The sequence below is a fragment of the Oncorhynchus gorbuscha genome, unplaced genomic scaffold, assembly GCF_021184085.1.
Source record: "Oncorhynchus gorbuscha isolate QuinsamMale2020 ecotype Even-year unplaced genomic scaffold, OgorEven_v1.0 Un_scaffold_945, whole genome shotgun sequence".
NCBI lineage: Eukaryota > Metazoa > Chordata > Actinopteri > Salmoniformes > Salmonidae > Oncorhynchus > Oncorhynchus gorbuscha.
In genome coordinates this window covers 154945-172421 of record NW_025745890.1, presented here as the reverse complement: position 1 = coordinate 172421, position 17477 = coordinate 154945, and the positions used below count along the sequence as shown (strand labels likewise).

At 42.1% G+C, this 17477-nt stretch overlaps 1 protein-coding gene across 1 annotated transcript; it reads left to right on the top strand.

Moving 5' to 3' along the window:
* Positions 1–10341: 10341 nt before the first annotated feature.
* Positions 10342–14762, top strand: LOC124020846 (iroquois-class homeodomain protein irx-1-like). The gene is made up of 4 exons (XM_046336139.1): positions 10342–10790; positions 12189–13185; positions 13596–13671; positions 14393–14762. The coding sequence occupies exons 1-4, from the start codon at positions 10545–10547 to the stop codon at positions 14448–14450; spliced, it is 1377 nt and encodes a 458-aa protein (XP_046192095.1). The 5' UTR covers positions 10342–10544; the 3' UTR covers positions 14451–14762.
* The last annotated feature ends 2715 nt before the right edge of the window (positions 14763–17477 follow it).

The window sequence follows — 17477 nt, the reverse complement described above, 5'->3', positions numbered from 1 at the left end:
GTGAGGAAGATACAGTATAGGAACAGACAGAGGTCATGTGAGAGAGAACAGTGGGCTGTGGTGAGGAAGATACAGTATAGGAACAGACAGAGGTCATGTGAGAGAGAACAGTGGGCTGTGGTTAGGACAGTATAGGAACAGACAGAGGTCATGTGAGAGAGAACAGTGGGCTGTGGTGAGGAAGATACAGTATAGGAACAGACAGAGGTCATGTGAGAGAGAACAGTGGGCTGTGGTTAGGACAGTATAGGAACAGACAGAGGTCATGTGAGAGAGAACAGTGGGCTGTGGTTAGGAAGATACAGTATAGGAACAGACAGAGGTCATGTGAGAGAGAACAGTGGGCTGTGGTTAGGACAGTATAGGAACAGACAGAGAGAACAGTGGGCTGTGGTTAGGACAGTATAGGAACAGACAGAGGTCATGTTAGAGAGAACAGTGGGCTGTGGTTAGGACAGTATAGTAACAGACAGAGGTCATGTGACAAAGAACAGTGGGCTGTGGTTAGGACAGTATAGGAACAGACAGAGAGAACAGTGGGCTGTGGTTAGGACAGTATAGGAACAGACAGAGGTCATGTGGCTGTGGTTAGGACAGTATAGGAACAGACAGAGGTCATGTGAGAGAGAACAGTGGGCTGTGGTTAGGACAGTATAGGAACAGACAGAGGTCATGTGAGAGAGAACAGTGGGCTGTGGTTAGGACAGTATAGGAACAGACAGAGGTCATGTGAGAGAGAACAGTGGGCTGTGGTATAGGGAAGATCAGTAGTGGGCTGTGGTTAGGAACAGAACAGACAGAGGTCATGTGAGAGAGAACAGTGGGCTGTGGTGAGGAAGATACAGTATAGGAACAGACAGAGGTCATGTTAGAGAGAACAGTGGGCTGTGGTTAGGACAGTATAGGAACAGACAGAGGTCATGTGAGAGAGAACAGTGGGCTGTGGTTAGGACAGTATAGTAACAGACAGAGAGAACAGTGGGCTGTGGTGAGGAAGATACAGTATAGGAACAGACAGAGGTCATGTGAGAGAGAACAGTGGGCTGTGGTTAGGACAGTATAGGAACAGACAGAGGTCATGTGAGAGAGAACAGTGGGCTGTGGTTAGGACAGTATAGGAACAGGACAGAGGTCATGTGAGAGAGAACAGTGGGCTGTGGTTAGGACAGTATAGGAACAGACAGAGGTCATGTGAGAGAGAACAGTGGGCTGTGGTTAGGACAGTATAGGAACAGACAGAGGTCATGTGAGAGAGAACAGTGGGCTGTGGTTAGGAAGATACAGTATAGGAACAGACAGAGGTCATGTGAGAGAGAACAGTGGGCTGTGGTTAGGACAGTATAGGAACAGACAGAGGTCATGTGAGAGAGAACAGTGGGCTGTGGTTAGGACAGTATAGGAACAGACAGAGGTCATGTGAGAGAGAACAGTGGGCTGTGGTTAGGAAGATACAGTATAGGAACAGACAGAGGTCATGTGAGAGAGAACAGTGGGCTGTGGTTAGGACAGTATAGGAACAGACAGAGGTCATGTGAGAGAGAACAGTGGGCTGTGGTTAGGAAGATACAGTATAGGAACAGACAGAGGTCATGTGAGAGAGAACAGTGGGCTGTGGTTAGGAAGATACAGTATAGGAACAGACAGAGGTCATGTGAGAGAGAACAGTGGGCTGTGGTTAGGACAGTATAGGAACAGACAGAGGTCATGTGAGAGAGAACAGTGGGCTGTGGTTAGGACAGTATAGGAACAGACAGAGGTCATGTGAGAGAGAACAGTGGGCTGTGGTTAGGAAGATACAGTATAGGAACAGACAGAGGTCATGTGAGAGAGAACAGTGGGCTGTGGTTAGGACAGTATAGGAACAGACAGAGGTCATGTGAGAGAGAACAGTGGGCTGTGGTTAGGACAGTATAGGAACAGACAGAGGTCATGTGAGAGAGAACAGTGGGCTGTGGTTAGGAAGATACAGTATAGGAACAGACAGAGGTCATGTGAGAGAGAACAGTGGGCTGTGGTTAGGACAGTATAGGAACAGACAGAGGTCATGTGAGAGAGAACAGTGGGCTGTGGTTAGGACAGTATAGGAACAGACAGAGGTCATGTGAGAAGATACAGTATAGGAACAGACAGAGGTCATGTGAGAGAGAACAGTGGGCTGTGGTTAGGACAGTATAGGAACAGACAGAGGTCATGTGAGAGAGAACAGTGGGCTGTGGTTAGGACAGTATAGGAACAGACAGAGGTCATGTGAGAGAGAACAGTGGGCTGTGGTTAGGACAGTATAGGAACAGACAGAGGTCATGTGAGAGAGAACAGTGGGCTGTGGTTAGGACAGTATAGGAACAGACAGAGGTCATGTGAGAGAGAACAGTGGGCTGTGGTTAGGAAGATACAGTATAGGAACAGACAGAGGTCATGTGAGAGAGAACAGTGGGCTGTGGTTAGGACAGTATAGGAACAGACAGAGGTCATGTGAGAGAGAACAGTGGGCTGTGGTTATGGAAGAGAACAGTATAGGAACAGACAGAGGTCATGTGACAGAGAACAGTGGGCTGTGGTTAGGACAGTATAGGAACAGACAGAGGTCATGAGAGAGAACAGTGGGCTGTGGTTAGGAAGATACAGTATAGGAACAGACAGAGGTCATGTGAGAGAGAACAGTGGGCTGTGGTTAGGACAGTATAGGAACAGACAGAGGTCATGTGAGAGAGGTGGGCTGTGGTTAGGAAGATACAGTATAGGAACAGACAGAGGTCAGAACAGTGGGCTGTGGTTAGGAAGATACAGTATAGGAACAGACAGAGGTCATGTGACAGAGAACAGTGGGCTGTGGTTAGGACAGTATAGGAACAGACAGAGGTCATGTGAGAGAGAACAGTGGGCTGTGGTTAGGAAGATACAGTATAGGAACAGACAGAGAGAACAGTGGGCTGTGGTTAGGAAGATACAGTATAGGAACAGACAGAGGTCATGTGAGAGAAAACAGTGGGCTGTGGTTAGGACAGTATAGGAACAGACAGAGAGAACAGTGGGCTGTGGTTAGGACAGTATAGGAACAGACAGAGAGAACAGTGGGCTGTGGTTAGGACAGTATAGGAACAGACAGAGAGAACAGTGGGCTGTGGTTAGGAAGATACAGTATAGGAACAGACAGAGGTCATGTGAGAGAGAACAGTGGGCTGTGGTTAGGACAGGATAGGAACAGACAGGGAGAACAGTGGGCTGTGGTTAGGACAGTATAGGAACAGACAGAGAGAACAGTGGGCTGTGGTTAGGACAGTATAGGAACAGACAGAGAGAACAGTGGGCTGTGGTTAGGACAGTATAGGAACAGACAGAGAGAACAGTGGGCTGTGGTTAGGACAGTATAGGAACAGAGAGAACAGTGGGCTGTGGTTAGGACAGTATAGGAACAGACAGAGAGAACAGTGGGCTGTGGTTAGGACAGTATAGGAACCGACAGAGAGAACAGTGGGCTGTGGTTAGGAAGATACAGTATAGGAACAGACAGAGAGAACAGTGGGCTGTGGTTAGGACAGTATAGGAACAGACAGAGAGAACAGTGGGCTGTGGTTAGGACAGTATAGGAACAGACAGAGAGAAGATACAGTAGCCAGTTATCTTTAGACACATAATTTGTTCATCTGAGGGATCCCGATTGGCGCAGCCGTCTAAGACACTACATCTCAGTGCTTGAGGCATCACTACAGACACCCTGGTTCAAATCCGGGCTCTATCACAACCGGCTGCGATTGGGAGTCCCATAGAGCGGCTCACAATTGGCCCGGCGTCGTCCGGGTTACGGGAGGGTTTGGCCGGTGTAGGCCGTCATTGTAAAATAAGAATGTGTTCTTAACTGACTTGCTGGTTAAATAAAATATATATATAAACATCTGTATAATGTAATATATATATATATATTCTGCAGCAGTGTTTCTATCAACATAACCAATAACTAAGGATCCTGAAATTATAGGTGGATAGATGTTATGCAACATCACAAATTACTATATTTAATTTAGTACCTTTTAGTTCACCTCATCAACAGAATTAGTATATGTAATGTAGTATCTTTCAGATCAGCTCATCAACAGAATTAGTATATTTAATGTAGTATCTTTCAGATCAGCTCATCAACAGAATGAGTATATTTAATGTAGTATCTTTCAGATCAGCTCATCAACAGAATTAGTATATTTAATGTAGTATCTTTCAGATCAGCTCATCAACAGAATGAGTATATTTAATGTAGTATCTTTCAAATCAGCTCATCAACAGAATTAGTATATTTAATGTAGTATCTTTCAGATCAGCTCATCAACAGAATGAGTATATTTAATGTAGTATCTTTCAGATCAGCTCATCAACAGAATGAGTATATTTAATGTAGTATCTTTCAGATCACCTCATCAACAGAATGAGTATATTTAATGTAGTATCTTTCAGATCACCTCATCAACAGAATGAGTATATTTAATGTAGTATCTTTCAGATCAGCTCATCAACAGAATGAGTATATTTAATGTAGTATCTTTCAGATCAGCTCATCAACAGAATGAGTATATTTAATGTAGTATCTTTCAGATCAGCTCATCAACAGAATGAGTATATTTAATGTAGTATCTTTCAGATCAGCTCATCAACAGAATGAGTATATTTAATGTAGTATCTTTCAGATCAGCTCATCAACAGAATTAGTATATTTAATGTAATATCTTTCAGATCAGCTCATCAACAGAATTAGTATATGTAATGTAGTATCTTTCAGATCAGCTCATCAACAGAATTAGTATATTTAATGTAATATCTTTCAGATCAGCTCATCAACAGAATTAGTATATTTAATGTAATATCTTTCAGATCAGCTCATCAACAGAATTAGTAGTATATGTAATGTAGTATCTTTCAGATCAGCTCATCAACAGAATGAGTATATTTCATTTAATATCTTTCAGATCAGCTCATCACAGATGTGTTATAATAACGTTGAAAATGTCAAATAGAATTCATAGAACTCAATGTCACCAGAGAGGCATTGGAGCTGTGATCTCTGACCACTGATTCAGACCATATAGTTTACTATGGGATTGGAGGATTTATGCTTCTAGTTGTCTGAGGTTTTTACCTCCAAAATGAAAATCAGGTGTTTACCTGTCTGTTGTCTTGCTTGAACTGAACTGAATGAATAACTAGACAATCTCCCTCATAGTAATATTGATCATGCCAAATCAGTGAGTAATGAGGGTAACTCAGGTATATGGATTTAATCTGTAAACTGACTAGAGAACACTGTGTAGTGTAGTGTAGTGTAGTGCAGTGCAGTGCAGTGCAGTGCAGTGTAGTGTAGTGTAGTGTAGTGTAGTGTAGTGTAGTGCAGTGCAGTGCAGTGCAGTGCAGTGCAGTGCAGTGCAGTGCAGTGCAGTGCAGTGCAGTGCAGTGCAGTGCAGTGCAGTGCAGTGTAGTGTAGTGCAGTGCAGTGCAGTGCAGTGTAGTGTAGTGTAGTGTAGTGTAGTGTAGTGTAGTGCAGTGCAGTGCAGTGCAGTGCAGTGCAGTGCAGTGCAGTGCAGTGCAGTGCAGTGCAGTGTAGTGTAGTGCAGTGCAGTGCAGTGTAGTGTAGTGCAGTGCAGTGCAGTGCAGTGTAGTGCAGTGCAGTGCAGTGCAGTGCAGTGCAGTGCAGTGCAGTGTAGTGTAGTGTAGTGTAGTGTAGTGTAGTGTAGTGTAGTGTAGTGTACTGTAGTGTTGGGCTGAGGCTGAGGCTGAGGCTGTGAGGATTCCATCCACTGAGAGACTGTGTGATGTGTCCTGGTGACTTTAATAGCATTAGGAGTGGAGACCATAGAGTTATAATCTAAAGAGAAGAGACTCCCACTCCTCTCTGTCATGTTCATCCTGTTGGATTGTTCCAGATGTCAGTCTGGAGGAAAGACTGCCATCAATGTACTGGTTCCCCTGACAGTGACGCAGCGCGGAGCTCACCGCTCTACCTGTCTGCATGAGAACGGTGTGTTGCGCTGGTTAAGGATGCCTTGATTTATCAACTATAAAATACATATAGAAAGTTATTCTGACGGGTTCAATTCAATTAATTAAATCGCTTTAAAATAAATGGGACCAGATGTAGTGATCCGGTGATTAGGGTAGAGCAAAAAATAGAAAATAGTCAAATATGTCGTATTTATTTAAAGAAATATTAAGGTTTGTGTGAACAAATGTATTAATAACAGTTAACGTTGGCGACACCATGAAGACTACTCTGAATCTAATGAACAGAATAAACCCAGAATATATGAGTTTGTGTGTGTGTGTGTGTGTGTGTGTGTGTGTGTGTGTGTGTGTGTGTGTGTGTGTGTGTGTGTGTGTGTGTGTGTGTGTGTGTGTGTGTGTGTGTGTGTGTGTGTGTGTGTGTGTGTGTGTGTGTGTGTGTGTGTGTGTGTGTGTGTGTGTGTGTGTGTGTGTGTGTGTGTGTGTGTGTGTGCGGCACATAAGGTTGCGATTATCGATGAGTGACACCGTGCGACATGCGTGTGTGGTAGAAGTCCATCTGTTTCTCGGAACAGTATCCAGAGTGAATACATTATTATGACTGTGGAAGAGGGGCTGCTGCTTTTAGCATTAAGGGGCAAACAGTTTCCGCCTGAACGTGTTAACCTACTATTCTCCCGGTGTGAGCGCGCGCGGCGAAGTGGTAATGAGACTTTAACAAGGCTAATAAATCAGTTAACGGAGAACACGCTTTATTGCCCTGACCACGTGCCATTGTTTGCCAGGAGTCACATTTCCACCAGGTTAAATACACTTTCCATGGTAATACTACATGCAGATATGTTATAGACATTGTCATACAACATTTTACAGATTTAGGAGAATATCTCCATTTAAAACATACCTCTGAAACGCATAATGTGAAGGTAACGTTTTAGATAATGTCCTCTGGTTACATTTATTGCTAATAAAAAAATACAAAATAAGTATTTAATTATTATTATTATTATTATTATTATTATAACCAGCTTATTGCTACTACTGTATTTACTATTTATATTATAATTGTTCTTTATTATTTATTATTTATTTTGAGTGATTCTCACCCTTTATATATTTAATTTTAAAATGTATTTTTTCAACGTCTCTGTCATCTCCATCAGGAGATATTCCCCGCGTACAATCTGCTCCATCTCTCGCCAGCACATTTCCAGCAGGTTATCACAATCACCGTTCGTCCTATTTCTGATGTGTTCCGCTGATTACCATCAGTGCCCTCAGATATCCCAGACTGATCATCGCGCTGCAATATCCACTCTGAGCCATCTGGAGCAGATCATATCGCTGACTCCGGCTCAGTCCCCAAGTATTCAATCTACACAACCCTTTCAAGCACCACGAAGACGAGATGGTTGGTTTCAAACCGAGTAACAGCGACCCCACATAGGTGAGTCCACGTGGTGCTCTGAAAGTGTTCGGTTCGGGCGACAGAAGTGTCATCCTCTGCAGATGGAATAACAACCACGGGTGGCCCGTTTAGCGATATCAGCAGGCCAACAGATATTTATTGCAGTCCGAGATTGAAAAGGATGTATTGTTTGTATCTCAGTGTTTTGATTTAAACAGCCTATCCAACGTTACTTGTTCTAGCGCTTATTTAGGCCTATTTTTGTAGTTTAAAAAATGGATTTATCTGTGTACACAAAAAAAGGATGTTTGTGATATGAGTGATAATTCGGCTTTCTCTTTAGTTCTATTATAGTCCCTATTAATCAGTAGGCAGGTTTACATTGACCCATGTTTATGCGACAAAAGCAACAATAAATATTCTGACATGTGTAAAATGGTAACTGCAGATATAAGATACATTTTCTAAAGATCGACAACATTTGCATCCGTTCAACAGGGGTGGGTTTTTATTTTGAAGAACTTTCCTTATTGCGGCAAATGATGACGGAAACGGTGTTTTGTCGAATGTGATTGAGGAATATTTTGTTTGAGGTACGCGGGGCGCGTGATGTCACCGCATAACTATAAAGTTCCACTCCGCATTTAATTATAAATATCTACTGCTTGCAAAATAGTTTTAAACAAATATAAAAAATCATGTTTATTTGCAGGATAATGATTGTCCTTGTCAAGAATGCCTGAACAGCTTCGTCTTGCTTTTCTGTTTGACTGGCAAGTTTCACCTTCCAATTATATCAAGTCTTCAGCAATGTAAGTTTCACCATGGCGCGGACCGTGGCGATACGTTGGCACATGAGAATTATTAGAATATATGGCAAATATGAGTAAATTACGGCATTATTCTAATAATGCTGGCCTTCCCGTTCTGAGATGTTAAACAGACAGGTGGGAAAGCATACAGGCTGCCGACAATGTAGCTGTACGCCATTTGCCTAAACGTGTAATGTAAACACTTCAACCACAAAATGTGTATTTGACACTGTAGGTTTCTGCAAAAAAAAGTTTTTATTTTTTTATTTTGTAGGTGTGACTTCATTGTGGCCGCCGTTTTTATCGACACATAATAGTTACATGGAAACGCACCTATCAGGAAATTGTCGCGTCTATTTTCTATGCGAACTTTCTAAATATCGAACAAAAAATACACTGGACAAGTTAATGGAAACATAGCTAGTGACATGTAGTCAAAGTACAGTTTGACTTGATAGTTTCCTCTAAAGTGGTGTCCAAGTACATTCAAAACTTTGTTAAAACTTTGTTTACAGTCTTTGAAGATATTATAACATGTATATGAATGCATTGTCTTATTAGCCCAGTGAAACGTATGCCATTTAAAATGCCCAACTGTTAGTAGTGATACAGTTTGTTTCAGTTGTCTTCTGGTTTTTAGGGTCCAACTGAATAATAACTAAGTGGGCTGCAACTACCTATCTGTTACACTCAACTACCTAACTGTTACACTCAACTACCTATCTGTTACACTCAACTACCTATCTGTTACACTCAACTACCTATCTGTTACACTCAACTACCTATCTGTTACACTCAACTACCTATCTGTTACACTCAACTACCTATCTGTTACACTCAACTACATATCTGTTACACTCAACTACCTATCTGTTACACTCAACTACCTATCTGTTACACTCAACTACCTATCTGTTACAAACAACTACCTATCTGTTACAAACAACTACCTATCTGTTACACTCAACTACCTATCTGTTACACTCAACTACCTATCTGTTACACTCAACTACCTATCTGTTACACTCAACTACCTATCTGTTACACTCAACTACCTATCTGTTACACTCAACTACCTATCTGTTACACTCAACTACATATCTGTTACACTCAACTACCTATCTGTTACACTCAACTACCTATCTGTTACACTCAACTACCTATCTGTTACACTCAACTACCTGTCTGTTACACTCAACTACCTATCTGTTACACTCAACTACCTATCTGTTACACTCAACTACCTATCTGCTTTAAGTTGGTCTGATAGAAAACACTAAGCCCCCATCACCACACAGGCAGACAAGCACACACACAAAAATAACGTGAAGGGGGTGGGATGGGGTGGCTAAAAACAGAATGAAGGTTAAGCATTTTCTATAAGCACCAGCAGAGCTGAATTTCAATTAGTGACAACATTTACAAGCTTGCGTAAGATGACACCACGTGTCAATCCACTTCGCTATAGTCTAACACAGTTCATGTTCTTCATCCATCCCAAAGCTATATGATAATACTACTACATGACACACTATCATAATGCCTTGGGGAATTGTACCTGTGGCCGACTGACCGTTATGTCAATCAACTTGTGATTTGAGGTTTTATTCTAAATGATCGACAAAACATCCCCGTTCCATGTCTCGTGTCATTTTCCACGTTCATCAATTCGGAGATTGGACAGAATAATAACATAATAGAAATAACAAATAGAAAATAGAATAAACTCAATAAAATTGCATACTCCCAAAATAGCCTATAGACAGAAATTGTAAAATGTCTAAATGAGAGAGTAAATGTCCTGATAAGTCCTATAGAACAAGTCCACCATTTCCCTCCTGTACTGTTCTGTGTTAATGGCAGTTGAACGTATTCAGGAAGTTCCCTGCTCCTTGTGCTTTATCCCACTATGTTGGACAGCTGTAAAATCGTGTAGACAGGTTGTCATACAACAATCAAAGCTTCAGTGAATGGACTGTAATGCTAAACATTTAACATACAATACTCCCAACACTGGGACAGCGGCCCAGCCAATGCTCTAGCCACATGCTCCGGCGAGGAGGAGCTTGCAGCTCAAGTGGGATGCCAATCAAAGCATAAACTTCAAATTGTATCTGAGAGATCAGGCTGAGACCTGGGGGCAGGCACATCAGTTGGAGCTCAATTGTTGATGTGGTCACATCCAACGGTATTGCAGCGAAAGAGAGCAGCTGAGATTGAAAGAATAGCAGAAGAACCATTGTGACCTATTACTGCTGTGCTTCCTGGCCACTTTCTCTTTGACTTCTTTACGCTTCGGTCTCGTGTTCCGACGTGTTTTGGCAGACGACTCGGCGGAGAGGATGTCTTTCCCCCAGTTGGGCTACCCTCAGTACTTAAGTGCCTCCCAAGCGGTGTACGGCGGGGATCGCCCGGGGGTCCTGACTCCGTCGTCCCGGGGAGGGAGCTCTGAGTTAGCGGGAAACCAGTCGGCTGCTGCGGCTGCAGTCACCTCGGTGTTGGGCATGTACGCAAACCCCTACACTGCACACAACTACAGCGCATTCCTTCCTTACAGCAGCGCTGACCTGGCTCTGTTCTCTCAAATGGTAAGGGCTGTTTCTATACTTCTGGTGTTGTATTATAGTGGTCTGTATGGTTGCTTTACGTCAAAGTGTGTCACTTATTTTGCCTGGAAAAAGCATGTGAAAAGACGGCTGAGAACTATTCATTCTGCGGTTTCTTTACAAGTTGCATATCCTCGCGCTCTCCGAAAGTTTGTTGATAAGAAATGACAATGCATCTCTAGCTTTTATCTACACGTCTTAAATATTGGAGTAATGTTCATTATTCGTAAACCTACTTTGGGAGTGTATTAGTCGTTTGAAGTGGGAGTTTGTTCCAGCTGCATTAAAATAAATATTGTGGGATCTACAAGACGAGACAAAAACCGGTGTGCCGTTCGGTTTGAGGGAGAAGTGATTTAGTATAAAAGAGCGTTTAGTCTAGATAATGGTGCTTGTGACACAAATGATATAGTTTAGTTGATTTTAATTATTATAGCATTGGTCCTCGGCTTCTGAAATGTCACTAAAGACAGCTATTCGTTTTGGTGAATCGAAACAACAAAGGCCTTTGCATGAATTTGTCACGCACACAAATCATTTAACTGTTAGGATAAAATAGTAGCTATATAAACAAAACCATTTACGTCAAAACATAGTCCAGGCCTCGACAATGACCTACACATTATATTATCATTTTGTCTCGCAACATAGTTCTACTTTGTTCTATTCATTTCGAGGATAATTATTTGAGGATAATTAAGACGTACGTATTTATGAAATATATATTTTGAAGGTTTATAGCCTGACATGTTAAAATAACCATTTACAGATTCTTTCCAAAAGAATGCAGTTGATCGCTACAGCACCCGGTTACACGAATGCAGCGAGTCCAGGCCTTCTTTAACAGACGTCACAGTTTCTCCTTCTGCATCAAATAAATCATTTACAATCATGTTGACATTGACGTGTTATACTGTCCTACAAAATACACTTCATTTAACAATTGCAATACTTACTTTCGTCTGTATTTGATACAGAAATAGTATTTCTTAAATAACAATAGGAACAGACTAGGCCGCAGTGGCAACTGACACCATTTCGGTCAAATGCATTAAAAGTAGTTCCACTCACCTCAGTAATTAAAACGCGAAAACGTGTCATGAATATATGTGTGTGTATAGCTATACTCTTAAATATGAAGGCTGAAATATAATACATCAGTTATGAGTATTATAGTTTTCGGAACTTTTGGACGTTATTGAAGGACATTAATCCCAAACTGTAATTCACATAAACGAGTTACAGGGATATCCAAGCGAGTAGGCCCATTTTTAAATGCTATTCATGTCGAAATATATGCGTGGTATTAGGCATTTATAGAAATTCACGTGTTTCTAAGCAACATATTAACCAATCCTGTGGCGTTGTTCATCCTTCCAGGGCTCCCAGTACGAGCTGAAGGACAGTCCTGGCGTCCACCCCGGCAGCTTCGCGGCCCACACCTCGCCAGCTTTCTACCCTTACGGTCAGTTCCAGTACGGGGACCCGGCCAGGCCCAAGAACGCGACCCGGGAGAGTACCAGCACGCTGAAGGCCTGGCTCAATGAGCACAGGAAGAACCCCTACCCCACCAAGGGAGAGAAGATCATGTTGGCCATCATTACTAAGATGACCCTGACGCAGGTGTCCACCTGGTTCGCTAACGCCAGGAGGAGGTTGAAGAAGGAGAACAAGGTGACGTGGGGAGCCAGGAGTAAAGAGGACGAGGATGGAAACATCTTCGGCTCCGACAACGAGGGAGACGCGGAGAAGAACGATGACGAGGAGGAGATCGATCTAGAGAGCATCGATATAGACAAGATAGACGACAACGATGGAGATCAGAGCAATGAGGAGGACGATGATAAACCGGAGGGCAGAGAGCGAAACCGAGAACTGGACAGTCTAGAGAAACGGCGGGCCTTCGCTCTGCAGCACGAGGCCTTCGACAAATCTAAGAACTCAATTTCCTCCGGGAAGGAACTTTCTGATAGCAACAGCAACACCAGAGTTGTGTCCCCGGACAGACAGGGAAGTTTTCAGCTCCCAGTGAACAATAAACCTAAAATCTGGTCGTTAGCTGAGACGGCTACCAGTCCTGATAGTTCTGTCAAGTCCACCTCTCCCTCCGGCCCTACCGGTCACACCCCGCCTCAGATGCAACACCCAGCCTTTCTGCCCTCTCACGGACTATACACCTGCCAGATAGGCAAGTTCCATAACTGGACCAACGGAGCTTTCCTGGGGCAGAACTCTCTGCTCAATGTCCGGTCGTTTCTAGGAGTTAATCAGCACCATCATCATAACCTCCACTTACAGACCCAGCTGCAGCAGCAGCAGCAGGCCTCGGTGTTGGTGTCGCCCGGAGCCTCGCCACAACTCAGCCCCAAGCACATAGGTAGGTCTGCACCAGTTAGGATCGTCTGCCCAAAGCTTGATTTACTGTTCTATTTGGGAAGCAAAAATCATAGAAAATACTGTTAATGCAGAATGCATAGCCTATCAATTGGATTTTGTCCAAAAGTGCTTTTTTAAAACGACTAAAATGTCTACTCACACACACACACACACACACACACACACACACACACACACACACACACACACACACACACACACACACACACACACACACACACACACACACACACACACACACACACACACACACACACATTATTTGTTATAATAATCATCATTATAATAATAACAATGACACAGAAGCATTAAGTTATTACTTAGGTATTTAATAAAAATAAAATATATTTTTTTGGTAATTTTGTAACGAGTTAAATCCTTTTATTTCAGACCGTGAAAACGTTGTAAGAAGTGTCTCTCCTCCAACGCAATCTCTGAAGTCCTCATTCAGACCCCTTCATGATGGGTAAGACGCTGTTTGAATGATTGGCTAAACGCAGTTTAAATTATATCAGTAAGACTGATATTCTAATATTGTAATATCAAATGATTTCCTCCAAAATGGTGCCATTCTGTGTGTTGTGGTTAGGCTCTTAGAAGGTATAGGGACTGGTTTCTTGGTGGACAGATGTGAGAGGTGGGTCTGACTTCTAAAAAAAGAGTTGTTCTTCCCCGGGTGACACGGGGTTTCGGCTCCAGCCCCCCCCCTCTCCTAATTCCCTCCCTCTGGAGGCTGACTACTTATCAAGTCCCCCGTAAAACGGGACCTGTCTGGGGCTCGGCTTCCCTAAAGACCCCGGGGAGCATCCCGGCCCTGGGGAGCGTTCTAGCAGAAGACTTCTCCCCGTCTGGAGTGCTAACATTTACACAGACCCTCTTTCTTCCCACTGTTAGCACTAGGCCGCTGCTGGCAGTACCATCCTCAAATGACGGCCTGTTTGTGTGTGTGGTTTGGCATGTATTATACACACGTGGGATCATTCGTGTCATAAATGATATGCTTTAAATAGAAGTTCCTGATATAGGTAAAACGCGTCGACAGGAACACTTGAAGAGATATAGAATCCTAGATGACATGTTCTGTATGTTGACCCAGTGACTAGGCTACTTGAAAATACTATTCTATTGTATAGAAAAACGGTTCTGTCTTTTCATTGTTCTCTTCGTCCTCCTCTGTGCTCTTTCAGCCCCAGGACTCAGCAAGAAGCCCCGCAGCTGGTTCTAACGGCCCTCTCCTCGGCTTGATCAAGACATTCTGCCCTGGGGAAAAAAAGACTTTACGCACTCAGAAAAGGACAATGAGAAATAACTTAATTCACCATAGCATTCAGAGCAAATGGCTAATTTGATATAAACTCCTGTGGCAGGATCTCGTCTATTGTTGTAAATAATGGCGCCTGTTATTCCCTGCTCTTTACCCCGGGACGTTTGGTAGTCTTTTCCTTCTGTCTTTCTTCTGCTCTGTACATACACTGATTTACATGTGTAAATAGTGCGTTGACGACATTTGTCCAGATCGTATATTTTGTCTAATAAACGAAATGAAATTATCGAGAAATCAGAATATAGATCTTTAGTTTTTTCTGTATTTTCTGGATCAAACAGCTCTGACACGGTGACATATTTAGAGAACAGGGGACGCTCTCTGTTGCACAAGATTATTCAACAATTTGGTTCAACCTAGTAGATTATTATCAGTATAATTATTATTACTAATAATAACACTAACAATAATAATAATAACAATAATAATATTGTCATTATTATTATTGTTAGTGTTATTATTATTATTGCTATTATTATAATTATTATTAGTAGTGGTAGTATTACTACACACATCCGTCAGGGTAAATGGTTTATCATAACTAACGCTAAGACGTTTCATTCCAATGTAATCATTAGCAGCTGAGAGGAACCCGCCTTGCACCTCGTCCCCTGTTAGAGAGAGAGTAGAGCGGGTAAAGCAGCGGATAATACCGACCCTCTCATCTAATGTTATTCCACTTTCTCCAGTTAAATGGGGAGGGAGCGTCGACGCATTGAGGTGCTAATAACCGGCCAGATGGTTGCTGGTGCCGGGAAATGGACAGAAGCAGCTGGGAGCATCATTAAGTAATAATGTGGGAACGCCCTGCCCAAACAAAATCAAATGGTTAAAATCTAATCTGTCAGAAAGAGAAGTCGATTCGGTAATATATTATTAATAGTGAGAGGTTAGCGGTCAGGTGACGTTGTTTAGCAGGGTTACTAACTGTGTTGGGGTCCGGCCAGCTACATGTGATCGGAAAAGTTATAGGGATGGCTATTGGGACTGAAGGAAGCTCATTCTATTGCAATCACTTTAATAATAGTTTCATGATGAGGAACAACTGCAAGGATTATGGTGATGTCATTTGAAGTGTAACATTGTTTTGGTTATTGGAATGAACGGTGGTAATGTGGATCCACAACGATCAGACTTCACTACAGAATCAGAACGATATCTTCGGCCGACATTAAACACGATAATATTAACAGGTTTCATTCAAATTAAAACAACTATTAAACACATATAAACCAATAATAGCCACCTACAACTGGTTTTTATAACAATTACATTTCATGTTACATATTTTGTGGGGATAACGCAATGTCAACATCCCTATTGAAAATGGTTAAATTGAATATTTTATTGTAGTATTTGCAATAGACGAATATATGTTGTATTCGCTGTTTGGAGGTATGGCAGGCTGAACGTGTCGGCTGGCTCGGTGCCTGTCTATTGTTGTATCACAGCGACCTCTATAGGCTTCAGTACATTTACAGATAAATAATATAGACCAAGTCAAAATATTTTCACTTTAAACTCTAGAAACACTTGACAACTTGGAACTTTTTACAATTTCGAATAAGCAACCAGAGTTAGCCTAGAATATGAGTCAAAAGATTATATGTTATCAAAGTTTTATTTGCTCCCAAGTGGCGCAGCGGTTTACGGCACTGCATCTCAGTGCTTGTGTCATACACCAGAGACACATTGGTTCGATTCCAGGCTGTATCACAACCGGCCGTGATTAGGAGTCCCATAGTGTAGCGCACAATTGGCCCAGCGTCGTCCGGGTTCGGGTTTGCCCGGGGTAGGGCCTCATTGTAAATAAGAATGTATTTTCTTAACTGACTTTCCTAGTTAAATAAAGGTTAAATAAAATAAACTATCTCACAGTGTGTGTGGTCAGATAAAGTTTAGAATATAATTACTCTTAGAAGATTAGAAACATATGTTCTATATAGACTTTAAACCATAACCGTTTTCCCTTTGCCCCGTTGCTTGTGAGGGTCAAATCATTTCCATTCAGCGTTAACAAAGGCTATTTAAAATACTTGTTTTCGAATCATTTTACAAAGACTAAAGATTGGTGTTGTCCTATATTTTAGTAAACTTGTGAGATTATTTCGCAATGAAAACTTATTTGAGTATTTTTTCCAAAGAGCAAGGCAGAGTGACGGAGGTCTAACAGAATTGAATTAATCAAATGAAAATCTAGGCCACCTCAGTGCGCACTGCAGCACTCTCCACCGTGTTAATTCCGGGGTCAAAGTGGCTTTATTTTTCACTAAACGTTGACTTCTCTCAAGGAGAGGAACATTTATGCGCATAAATTTGTGACATTTTGATGGCAGTTCGCTAAACAGTTACGCCGTTAAAAGCCTGTTCTAAAATGAACCAGGTCAGAGGGTGGTAAAGGCAGGACAGGGTCAGATGTGTTTGTTGTGCCTTCTGACAAAAACACAATTCATTATATTATCAGCAACTTTGTTTAGCTATACACAGAGCTCAGCCATCTCTCAGATCTCCATCGGTAGGTTCATTCATGTATGGATTTGGGGATGATGATTACTTCTGTAAGATCACGCGCCATGAAGTTTCAATCGCCCTTGTAAATTACTATGAAGGAAAAAAGGAAAATCAACCCAGTCAAGACGCAACATGAAACGCAGAAATAAAAAAAGTACTTATAATATAATTAACCAGATAATGTCTGAATAAACAACATGCCTCAGTGTTTAAATGCGCTGATATATTCAGATGGACAAAAGACAGCCCTTCCCGGAAGTCAAGGCATGGAATGTCATCTTTTACTCGACATTCGCACGTCACATCTTCTCACGAGCCTTTTGTAGTTGAAATGAAATAACCCCCCCGGTGTCTGGTTTCTGGGTTTTGTAGCGAAGCACCTTGAGGTTTGCAGCGCCGCTAGCTGCAGCCTGCCATTATATTATGTTTCCCTAATA